The sequence below is a fragment of the Polypterus senegalus genome, chromosome 5, assembly GCF_016835505.1.
Source record: "Polypterus senegalus isolate Bchr_013 chromosome 5, ASM1683550v1, whole genome shotgun sequence".
Classification (NCBI taxonomy): domain Eukaryota; kingdom Metazoa; phylum Chordata; class Cladistia; order Polypteriformes; family Polypteridae; genus Polypterus; species Polypterus senegalus.
In genome coordinates this window covers 201,180,127-201,192,617 of record NC_053158.1, presented here as the reverse complement: position 1 = coordinate 201,192,617, position 12,491 = coordinate 201,180,127, and the positions used below count along the sequence as shown (strand labels likewise).

General features: G+C 42.5%; 1 protein-coding gene across 2 annotated transcripts in view; it reads left to right on the top strand.

Annotated features, from left to right (window-relative positions):
* Nucleotides 1-12,491, top strand: part of adcy8 (adenylate cyclase 8 (brain)) — a 330,936-nt gene that overhangs the window by 275,087 nt on the left and 43,358 nt on the right. For both annotated transcript variants that reach the window (XM_039753982.1, XM_039753981.1), the window contains one exon: nt 66-238. In XM_039753982.1, the coding sequence (XP_039609916.1) occupies nt 66-238 (173 nt within the window). The remainder of the gene's footprint in view (nt 1-65; nt 239-12,491) is intronic.

Sequence of the window (12,491 nt, the reverse complement as noted above, 5' to 3'; positions counted from 1 at the left end):
AGACATGGTGCTGTTTGATTCTTTGCCAGTTGGACTGACATTTATCTCTTCTTTTATCCTTTCAGTATTTTATCTTCACTGGTGTGCTGGCGATGGTGACGTGTGCCGTTTTCCTGCGGTTAAACTCCGTCCTGAAGCTGGCAGTGCTGCTTATCATGATTGCCATCTACTCTCTCCTCACAGAGACCATCTACGCCTCGCTCTTCGTCCGCTATGACAACTTTCACCACAAGGGGGAGTAAGTATTTTATAAGTCCATGTTTTATAAAGCTGAACAGTTGACCTTTTGAATCATATTCAGTTCTGTCAGCAATGCATGTTCCATTGCTGAAGACTCGACTTTACAGGGAATAAAGTGCAAAGAAGGGAATCTTGTTCAAATGACACCGAGCTGTTAAATTGAAGACAGGACCAAGCTCGGTTTGGCCATCGGGAGAGGTGGGACTTTTCCTGTTGGGTCGCTGACATTTGTGGTGACATATGATAGAAAAACTCCTACAGGAAAAACAGTTAATGAAGCCACACTGAGACAGTAGAGACAGCTGAATAGTGAAACACGTGTTTTTGCAACGTATAGTGTCCTCCATAATGTTTGGGACAAAGTAGAGATGGGAAAATGATACCGAAGCGTCGAAGCTTGTGTCAATCTGAAGCGTAGTGAGTAAAATTGCTGGGTCGAAACACTGCTGTCACGTGACCCGTGACGTTTGAAGCTTCGAATATCATCAGTGCTTCCCAGTGCGCTTTATTGGTTTGACAGCTTTCCACTAAATTATCAGGTAGCCAATATAAAATGTGTCATTCTCATTCAACAATGTTGGGTTGTGAGGAGAGAGAGAGATTTGGAGAGCTTTGGTGGCACATGCTGACTAACAGCGGAAAGTGGCATTCAAAAGTTAAACAGAATAAATGGACTTTAGCAGACTTTTCTAACCTTTAAATGGTGACATGAGACTGAAACAGTGAGTGCTGCTTCACTCGTGCTCTTGATAGCTTGCATTGACTTCAGTTAACTACCAGATGTCGCTGTTCATACTGGGGCTGAGGCTTCAAAGCTTCGAATCTTTTTCAGCCCAAATAGAAAGAAAGCCTCAAAGCTTCACAAGGCTTCATTTTCCCATCACTAGGACAAAGACACATTTTTCCTTGATTTACTCCATCTGCTCCATAGTTTAAAGTTACAAATCAAATGATTCAGATATGATTTGGGGCGACACGGTGGCGCAGTAGTACCGCTGCTGCCTCACAGTTAGGAGACCTGTGTTCGCTTCCCGGGTCCTCCCTGCGTGGACTTTGCATGTTCTCCCCGTGTCTGTGTGGGTTCCCTCCCACAGTACAAAGACATGCAGGTTATGTGCATTGGCGATCCTAAAATTGTGCTTGGTGTGTGTGCGCCCTGCAGTGGTCTGGCGCCCTGCCCGGGATTTGTTCCTGCCCTGTGTTGGCTGAGATTGGCTCCAACAGACCCCCTGTGACCCTGTGTTAGGATGTAGCGGGTTGGACAATGACTGACTGACAGATATGATTGAAGGACACATTGCAGCCTTTCATTTAAGGGGTACATTTTGGTCACACCATTTAGCAATGATAACACTTTTTCTAAATGGTATCCATTGTGACAGAAAGAGAGGACAACGATAAAGAGTTGGGTTGCCAAGCTGCCAAACAACACGCAATTATTGCGGAGTCATCTCTGTACGCGTGAGTTCAAAGCACAACTGTCCCAAGAAGGCCAAGCTTCTGAGAGGAAGAGGCGGGTCCAGGGAGGCAGACACCAGAAGTGACGTCAGAGGTGTTCTAGCCATCGACCAATCGGTGTGTACAGTAGAGGGATGCTGCGCCAACTCCCGGAGTGCCGATAAAATTGCAGTATTGTTGTTTACATGTATGTTTGCAAACATAAATTCTTATTTCATGTGGATACCTTTCAGTTGTAAATCGTTTCTCTCTGCACAGTCTGCTGCACGCTCCTTTTACAGTTTTCATGATGCAACTTGTTTGAAGAAGATAGGTCCTTTTTTTTTTTTTTTTCCAAAGTTATCATTGTACGTACAGTAGATCTCAGTGTTCAGGGTGGATATCTTCGGAAACCACTTGTTCTAAAATGTCCTATCTTTGCTGGGGTGTAGTCAACCCATGATTCCTATTTACTGCATCTTTGCATATGCAAATAATGCAATGTAACTGTCTGATCAATCGATGACTTCAGAGCCTTTGTGCAGTGACGGGTAGACTATGGCAAACTTTTTTCTGCAAATCTCAAAGATGGTGGTAAACAATTTTCTGTCACACAATTACTCACAACCCACTGGGGCTAAGAATCTTGACCTTGGCGTTAATTGAAAGTGTATTATGTTATGCATGCTGGTGAAGTACAACATTTGGTTGGCGGCAACCTCGGCAAGCTAATTGTGGCTCGAGTCTCACTTATGCCTAAAAGCTTGAGAGGGTGACGTGGCAGAAAGGAAAAGCATTGTGGTGACACCTGCTGAGCGTAGGGCACATTGCAGAGGGCAAACAAAGAAAGAAAAAGGGAAAAGCAATGCCCTCTAGTGACTGTCAAGTGGTGGATACAGAAGGTAAGCATGACAGAGACGGATACATGACTGTGCAAACTGAGCCATGTGACCCTTGCAGTCACAGAGTAGACTGATACGCACTGGTAGGGCATGAAGAAGAAAAAAGGACTGTGACCCTCACTAAGGGTCAAGCCCAAAGCAGGAAGTGGTCCATTACTCATTCACGAACATTACTCACTGGGGCTTGAACCTTAGTTGAAAGGATATTACATGATACATGTTTGTGTAGCTCCACATTTAGGTATCTCTTATTGCTAAATGCTCAACAGGTTGATATGGCAGAAAGGAAATGTATAGTGGTGGCATCTGCTGAGTGTAGGGCAGATTGCAGAGGGCTATCAAAATTTAAAAAAAGGGAAAAGCAGTGCCCTCTAGTGACTGTCAAGTGGTGGATACAGAAGGTAAGCATGACAGAGATGGACACATGACTGTGCAAACTGAGCTATGAGACACTTGCCATCATAGAGTAGACTGATATGCACTGGTAGGGCATGAAGAAGAAAAAAGGACTGTGACCCCCACCAAATGTCAAGCCCAAAGCAGGAAGTGCTCCATTACTCACAAACCACAGGGGCTTGAACTTTGATCTTAGTCTTAATTGAAAGCGCATTACCTGATACATGCTTGTGAAGCTCTACATTTGGGTCTCTCTAAATGCTCGACAGGTTGATATGGCAGAAAGGAAATGTATAGTAGTGGCATCTGCTGAGTGTAGGGCAGATTGCAGAGGGCTATCAAAGAAAGAAAAAGGGAAAAGCAGCGTCCTCTAGTGATTGTCAAGTGGTGGATACAGAAGGTAAGCATGACAGCCACATTACTGTGCAAACAGAGCTATGTGACCCCTTGCAGTCATAGAGTAGACTGATAAGCACTGGTAGGGCATGAAGAAGAAAAAAGGGCTGTGACCCGCACTAAGGGTCAAGCCCAAAGCAGGAAGTGGTCCATTACTCATTCACGAACATTACTCACTGGGGCTTGAACCTTAGTTGAAAGGATATTACATGATACATGTTTGTGTAGCTCCACATTTAGGTATCTCTTATTGCTAAATGCTCAACAGGTTGATATGGCAGAAAGGAAATGTATAGTGGTGGCATCTGCTGAGTGTAGGGCAGATTGCAGAGGGCTATCAAAATTTAAAAAAAGGGAAAAGCAGTGCCCTCTAGTGACTGTCAAGTGGTGGATACAGAAGGTAAGCATGACAGAGATGGACACATGACTGTGCAAACTGAGCTATGAGACACTTGCCATCATAGAGTAGACTGATATGCACTGGTAGGGCATGAAGAAGAAAAAAGGACTGTGACCCCCACCAAATGTCAAGCCCAAAGCAGGAAGTGCTCCATTACTCACAAACCACAGGGGCTTGAACTTTGATCTTAGTCTTAATTGAAAGCGCATTACCTGATACATGCTTGTGAAGCTCTACATTTGGGTCTCTCTAAATGCTCGACAGGTTGATATGGCAGAAAGGAAATGTATAGTAGTGGCATCTGCTGAGTGTAGGGCAGATTGCAGAGGGCTATCAAAGAAAGAAAAAGGGAAAAGCAGCGTCCTCTAGTGATTGTCAAGTGGTGGATACAGAAGGTAAGCATGACAGCCACATTACTGTGCAAACAGAGCTATGTGACCCCTTGCAGTCATAGAGTAGACTGATAAGCACTGGTAGGGCATGAAGAAGAAAAAAGGGCTGTGACCCGCACTAAGCGTCAAGCCCAAAGCAGGAAGTGCTCCATTACTCATTCATGAACTTTACTCACTGGGGCGTGAACCTTGATCTTAGTTTTAGTTGAAAGGATATTACATAATATATGCTTGTGTAGCTCCACATTTGGGTTTCTCTTACTGCTAAATGCTCAACAGGTTGACATGGCAAAAAGGAAAAGTATAGTGGTGACATCTGCTGAGCGTAGAGCACATTGCAGAGGCCAATCAAAACCTTGATCTTAGTGTTAATGGAAAGCTGCTGAAACAACACACCTTTGATACGGTTATCGGGATTTGAATCTTTCTTATGAATAACTAACTGCCTGAGACGGTGACATGGTATCAAGCAGAGGTCTCCAATTCCGGTGCCGGTTAGATGCAGGCTGCAATCAATTTTCACTGCTAATGAACTCCTTTTCCCTTCATTTTAATACTCCTGATTTTAAGGATTCAGTACTCTGAATTGATGTGTTTCTTCATTAAACAGAAATGAGATGTGAAACGAGCCGACAGATGAACGTCAAACTCCAGCCAATTTCACTCCAAATAATTTCTTAATGAGAAGCCAATTCTTGCTGTTAATTAAAGCCGTTATTGAATATCAGGACTTGTTGCTGCTCTCATTTTGCCACAGTAGGATTTTCTGTTTTATTTCTAAGATCACCATCAAGATGTTTTGGTGGCCTGAGCAGACCAACATGACCGAGACCTTCACCTTTCTATATTTTCAGGTGAGCTGGGCTTGTTTTGTGCCTCATTATTGTTTAGAAACAACTAAGGGGTCTGAGTCACGTCAATTAAAACGAGGGCCAAACAAGTTAATCAGCAGCCAAAACGGCTCACTAATTAAGAAGATGGTTAGAATGAAAACCTGCAGCCACTGCGGCCCACCAGGACCAGGGTTGGACACCCCTGGTATAAAAGGAAAAGAAGAGCAGTGACATCTTCTGAGCATGAGGCGCATTGCCAAAGAAGAACAGCAGCTCCATTGAGTATTAGGCGCAAGAAGCAGAATGCACGTGCCACAAAGATACACAAATTCCTACACAAACTGTGGTCCTGTCCTCATTCCAGATTAATTGGTCTGACCGCGAAACACACTGCTACACGGTGTAATGACGGCAAAAATAACTCCAGGAGCGGCAAACATGGGTGACAAAGCATGAACATAGAGCGAGGGGATCATCAAATCCCCACAATGTCCACAAACATTGCTTTTACATCCCGACCTCAATGCTTGGTTGAAGAGCACTGCTGATGACGGTTACATTGGTGGGGTCCTCGTACTGAAATCAAAATGGAAACGTTCAGCTTGCTGCATGTGACCCACCTTTATTTGAGGATGGGTGGTCCACGTGTCTGCTTGTAGAAGAATTAAATGCTTTCTAAAACACAGAAAGCCCCATCCTGACCACCACCCTCGAGGACTTTTGCATGCATGAATGTCCTTCAGAGTGCAGAACTTTAGGCCAATAAACTGTGGCTGGAAACTCAATGTTAACAAGCCGAGGAGCTAATTAACTGCAGCTAATCCCCGAGATTCTTTATCTGTAGGCCCACACTTTAGTCACGGGTGACCTGATAAAAATCAAATTAGCAAAAAGAAAAATGGTTTGCTCTTGCGGTTCCCACGCCTCGTGAATTGTGAATGGTCTAGCGAGCCTGGTGCGACGAACGACCCGACGTGAGGTCAAAGCAAAATGATACGCCCATGAAAATGTGCGCACGAGCCGAGAGAAGCGAGCCATCGTCTCCTCGTCTTCTCCTCCTTTCCTATAGATTTTTCACTCTTTATATACCTCCGGGCATCTTTCTTTTTTCTTTTCCTTCCTCCCACCCTTTCATCTTACATGCTTTGAATGCCAACCTACTGTGCCCCCCTCGCCCACTATCGCCGTTTTCTCTTCTTTATTATTCTCATTCAGCCTGGAGTGACCCACACTCACTCCAAGGAGACTATGCCCTCTGAATTCTGGGTGCCGCAGTCCACCATTTCTGCTAGCGTAAGTCTATTTTGATTGGAAGATTTATGGAATAAGCAGGGAAAAAAAAGAGAGAGACTGGAGCGTCACGATGGCAGAGGGGTTTGCAAATCCCAGCACTGCCTGTGCAGAGCGTTCTCTTCTCCTGGTATCTGTATGAGTTAGAACATTATTAGAAAAACTGTGACGAGAACAGACCATTGAGCCCAATTCTACCTCATATTTATGGAAAGTAAAACAAGAAATTGCTGTGTTTCTCTTTAGTTTTTCTTTTCATTCTATTTCATTTTGATGCCTGGATACATCACATGACCTTGAAATTCAGGGAGCCACGAGATCCATTCCTGTCTCTTGGTTACAGCAGCACTACGGTGTACCGCGCTTTCCGATTGGAGGAGGGGGACAGCCAATTAACTTCAGATTAAATATGGCCACGCCCCCCAGCCTTCAGTATCCCTCAGTGGATAAAAAACAAACCTTCTGTGAATTAGTTAGCGTCAAAGTCGACGTGAAAATCGGGCAGTAAAGTGGGAGTTGATATTTTACATTTTACGTTTTATGATTCTCAGTTCCCCTTTTTTCAGTATTTGTCTGTCTCTCGGGCTTCCGACCTCTTGCTTGTTCTTGTTCGACTATTCATTGGCATACCATTCTCATCTGTTGGTATTTTTTTAGCTCACAGTAATCCTGTGGGATATTGTCCGGTATCAGAAATGAATTACAAAAGTATCTAAATAAAAAAAAAAAATTCCGTTTATGAGAGGAAGGTCTTGGCAAATCAGTCTTTTAGATGTTTTTGAACCGGCAACTGCAGTAGTTGACAAAAACAAAGCATACGACACAACTGACTTTCAAAAAACCTTTAATACGCTCCAAAACTTTGATGACCTTTAAGGAAAAATCTGGATGAGATGTAGGGAGAGCTTAGTGATTAGTGAAACAATCAAGCATGATGGACTGAATGGTCTTATGTACCTCGATTATTCAAAATAACATCAAGTCGAGACCCGAAGGTCCTTAATGTCCTACTCTCCACCACACTACTTGGATGTACATAATCAATGTAATTAAAAGAATCAAAAATGAACAAAAAGACATAAAACAGGAATTTTAACACTAGATAGATAGATAGATAGATAGATAGATAGATAGATAGATAGATAGATAGATAGATAGATAGGAAAGGCACTATATAATAGATAGATAGATAGATAGATAGATAGATAGATAGATAGATAGATAGATAGATAGATAGATATGAAAGGCACTATATAATAGATAGATAGATAGATAGATAGATAGATAGATAGATAGATAGATAGATAGATAGATAGATAGATAGATAGATAGATATGAAAGGCACTATATAATAGATAGATAGATAGATAGATAGATAGATAGATAGATAGATAGATAGATAGATAGATAGATAGATAGATAGGAAAGGCACTATATGATAGATAGATAGTCTGGGGTTTGGCTCAGTGTAAAAGTCTTTATATAACATTAAACCACACTTTTAAACATTTTTAAAAAATGCTCTCTTCTTTCCTGCACAGCTCTTCTTCTTCTTCTTCTTCGTCTTCTTCTTCGTCTTCTTCTTCGTCTTCTTCTTCTTCTTCTTCATCCATACAAAGCCTTCAATCATTTCCATTGTTCTCAGATGCCAGAACAAATGACACAAAAAGCACCGGGGAACAGAAGACCACTGCAAAGCAAGCAGCTGTAACAGCCGGGAAGCACTTAATGTTCTGTTGCTAAGGGTTTGTTTGCTCCTGCAGCACATTTAGTGACCTTCGTGTCAGCTTGTCTAAATCAAGACTACTCAACTCTGTCCTTGAGGGCCGAGATTTTCATTGCATCCATCCTCTTTAAGCAGAGGCTAATGATCTCTCGTTGCTAGAGTCAACTTCACGGTTGCACGGTGTGCTTATTTTATTTTGTAGTACATGTTACTTGCATTCGGGAATTTGGTGTTCTGACTCTTGTCTTTGTGACTTTATGCTTACCCGGGTGCCGTTTTCTGCTTTGTAACATAAAGTAGACTGTCCTTGCTCCGCTTCGCAGGCCTGACATACAATTAATGATACAACAGGGAATCAGGGAACAGGTCGGACAATGAAATGCGTTCATCCACTGTGGCTCATCCATGCACCTGAAAACGACTTGCTTAGGTTCACACGGTGCCAAAGCGTCATATGAGAACATTGAGCTCTGCAGGCCCATACCGTAGCTGCTTTTCCACATCAGTAAGGCACGACGGTGTTGTGGTGTGCGCCACAATGGAACATTTTATAGACTCTTAGATAAAACTACACTGTAGTTAGCATTGAAGGCTAACATCTCCAGAGTTGCTAGTGTTAATGGCTTCATTAATCCTCAAGCGTCTTTATAATATATTCTGAGTTTCTCTGACATGGACTCGCGTGGAAAACGTGGAGAATTGTCTAAGAGCTAACCAGGGGCTGAACTGGAAAAAGAGAACTGGCAAAACTCCACCAATGCTGAAGAGCAGGAGGGTGATCCCCTTTGATGTCCGATAGCATGGTCTTATACTATATCGACTATATCGAATATCAGTGCCCTCCCTTAGATAGATAGATAGATAGATAGATAGATATGAAAGGCACTATATAATAGATAGATAGATAGATAGATAGATAGATAGATAGATAGATAGATAGATAGATAGATGAAAGGCACTATATAATAGACAGACAGACAGACAGACAGATAGATAGATAGATAGATAGATAGATAGATAGATAGATAGATAGATAGATAGATAGATAGATAGGCACTATATAATAGATAGATACCTGGACCTGGATAAGTGGTAGAAGATGGATGGATGGATGAAAGTGACCTGCATTCAATTTTGGTCTTAGTGTTACAAAAAAGACATAGCAGCACTAGAGAAAGTCCAGAAAAAAGTGACTTGACTGGTTCCAGGACTACAAGGGATGAGTTGGGAGGAATAATTGAGTGAGTGGGGCATTTTCAGTTTAAGCAAAATGAAATGAAGAGGAGACAACTGAAGTGTTCAAAATTATGAAAGGAATTAGTCAACTGGATGGAGGCTGTGACTTTAAAATTAGTTCAGCAAGAATGTGGGGACGCAGTTGAAATCTTGATAGATAGATAGATAGATAGATAGATAGATAGATAGATAGATAGATAGATAGATAGATAGATAGATAGATAGATAGATAGATAGATAGATAGATAGATGGCCAGGGAACACCTTGGTATCCCCCATGGAGGAGATGGCAGAGGGAAAATGGAGGTCTGGGGATCATTTTTTAGACAGCTGCTGCCGCAACCTGGACCTGGATAGATGGCAGAAGATGGATAGATGGATGGATGGATGGATGGATGGATGAATTTTGATCTCAGTGTTCCAAAAACTTGAGAAAAGTCCAGAGGAGAGCAACTTGGCTGATTCCAGAACTGCAAGGCATGAGCTGGGAGGAATAATTGAGTGAGTGGAGCGTTTTCAGTTTAAGCAAAATGAAATGAAGAGGAGACGACTGAAGTGTTTAAAATTGTGAAGGGAATCAGTCCAGTAGATCAAGCCAGTGACTTTAAAATGAGTTCATCAAGAACACGGGGACACAGTTGGAAACTTGTTAAGGGTAAATTTCGCACAAACCTTAGGAGGTTCTTCTTTACACAGAGAACCACAGACATGTGGAATATGCGACCAAGTAGTGTGGTGGACAGTTGGACTTTCAGGTCCTTCTGTAACTCAACTTGATGTTATTTTGGAGGAATGAAGTGGACAGGACTGGCAAGCTTTGTTGGGCTGAATGGCCTCTTCTCATCTAAATCCTTCTGATGTTCTAATGTTGTAGTAAAACCTACCACTTCCCTGCCAGCCTCATCTTAGTACGTTTTTTCTTTCCCCTCCCCACTGCCTGCCAGCACTCCAAATACAAAATGGCCGTGTTCAATAAAGTCATCTTAATACATGTAAATACGATCAGAAGAGCATACAGATTGTCATTTTTTTTAATATGTACCCAATATTATAATATTGTGACATTCAGGGGGCAGCTGTAGAGCATCGACTTACACAACTGCCATCCATCATAAAGTCCTCCGCCACCATCTGCATGCTATAATTGAAAAATGTCCCGAGTGAGTGATGAATGCTGCAGCAACCGTCAGAACATTGAAGAATAGTAAGCTCCATTAGTCCATTTATTACCAAGCACAGCAGCCGACCATTATCCAAACCCGCTGTACTGTGAAGGTAGGCGTTGCGTTCAGGTGTGGACATGTCCGGCATGCTTTATGAAGGGTCTGAAGGAGCCTCCCTCAAATCCCACCAGATGAATGGCTTGTCTGTATGCACACACTGCTGGAAAGACAGAGAGAGGTCACAAACAAAAACGCGACCGGAGACCAACAAAAGAAAAATGTCTAATCTTACTGGCAGTGAGGATGGCTTCTGGGGATATTTTTAGGTTCTGATAACAGCTGCGGAATGGCAGCATGATGGATTGCGGTTACAAGCCCTGTTTGGTACATTGTAAAAATGTAAACGCTGTCCAGCATTTTTTTAAAAATCAGGAAAAAAAGCCTGGAACAAGATGATGGAGTCAACAAATTAAATTTTTGCATAATTAAACAGACATAAATAATGTATTCATTTTCTTGTTGGGTAAGATTTCTGACTATTCCTGAAACATCCAGATCTGGAATCCTTAGGAAAAGGACTTAGGAGTCGTAGAGGACTCTATGCTATCAACTGCCAGACAGTGTACAGAAGCCATTAAGAAGGCTAACAGAATGTCTGGTTATATAGCGCCTTGATGTGTGGAGTACAAGTCACAGGACGTTCTGCTCAAGTCTTTATAACACACTGGTGAGACCTCATCTTGAGTCCTGTGTGCAGTTTTGGTCTCCAGGCTACAAAAAGGACATAACAGCACAAGAGAAGGTCCAGAGAAGAGCGACTAGGCTGATTCAGGGCTACAGGGGATGAGTTATGAGGAAAGATTGAAGGAGTTGAACCTGTTAAACATTTAATGTCAGTACATGTAAATTGTTAGACGTAAAGAGTAAAAATGTGAGGTTTGAATACACAATGGGTGGTCAGAAAATCGAGAGTCCACCTTATGAGAAGGATTTAGGAGTCAAAGTGAACTCCACGCTATCAACTGACAGACAGCATTCAGAAGCCATTAAGAAGGCTAACAGAATGTCAGGTTATATAGCGCCTTGATGTGTGGAGTACAAGTCACAGGAGGTTCAGCTCAAGCGTTTTAACACACTGGTGAGGCCTCATCTGGAGTCCTGTGTGCAGTTTTGGTCTACAAAAAAGACATAACAGCACTGGAGAAAGTCCAGAGAAGAGCAACAAAACTGGGTCCAGGGCTACAGGGGATGAGTTATGACGAAAGACTGAAGGAGTTGAACCTGTTAACCATTTAATGTCAAAAAATGTAAAGTATTGTTCATGGAAAGTAAAAATGTGAGGTTTGAATACACAATGGGAGGTCTGAATATTGAGGATACACCTTATAAGAAGGATTTAGGAGTCGTAGTGGACTCTATGCTATCAACTGCCAGACAGTGTACAGAAGGCATTAAGAAGGCTAACAGAATGTCTGGTTATATAGCGCCTTGATGTGTGGAGTACAAGTCACAGGAGGTTCAGCTCAAGCTTTATAACACACTGGTGAGGCCTCATCTGGAGTTCTGTGTGCAGTTTGGGTCTCCCGGCTACAAAAAGGACATAACAGCACTAGAGAAAGTCAAGAGAAGAGCAATGAGGCTGAGTCCAGGGCTACAGGGGATGAGTTATGAGGAAAGATTAAAAGAGCTGAGCCTGTTAACCACTGAATGTCAGTAAATGTAAAGTGTTAGCCATAGAGAGTAAAAATGTGAGGTATGAATACACAATGGGAGGTCTGGAAATCGAGGATACACCTTATGAGAAGGATTAAGGAGTCATAGTGGACTCTATGCTATCAATTGCCAGACAGAGTTCAGAAGCCATTAAGAAGGCTAACAGAATGTCATGTTTTATAGCGCCTTGATGTGTGGAGTACATGTCACAGGACATTCTTCTCAGTCTTTATAACACACTGGTGAGGCCTCATCTGGAGTCCTGTGTGCAGTTTTGGTCTCCAGGCTACAAAAAAGGACATAACAGCACAAGAGAAGGTCCAGAGAAGAGCGACTAGGCTGATTCCAGGGCTACAGGGGATGAGTT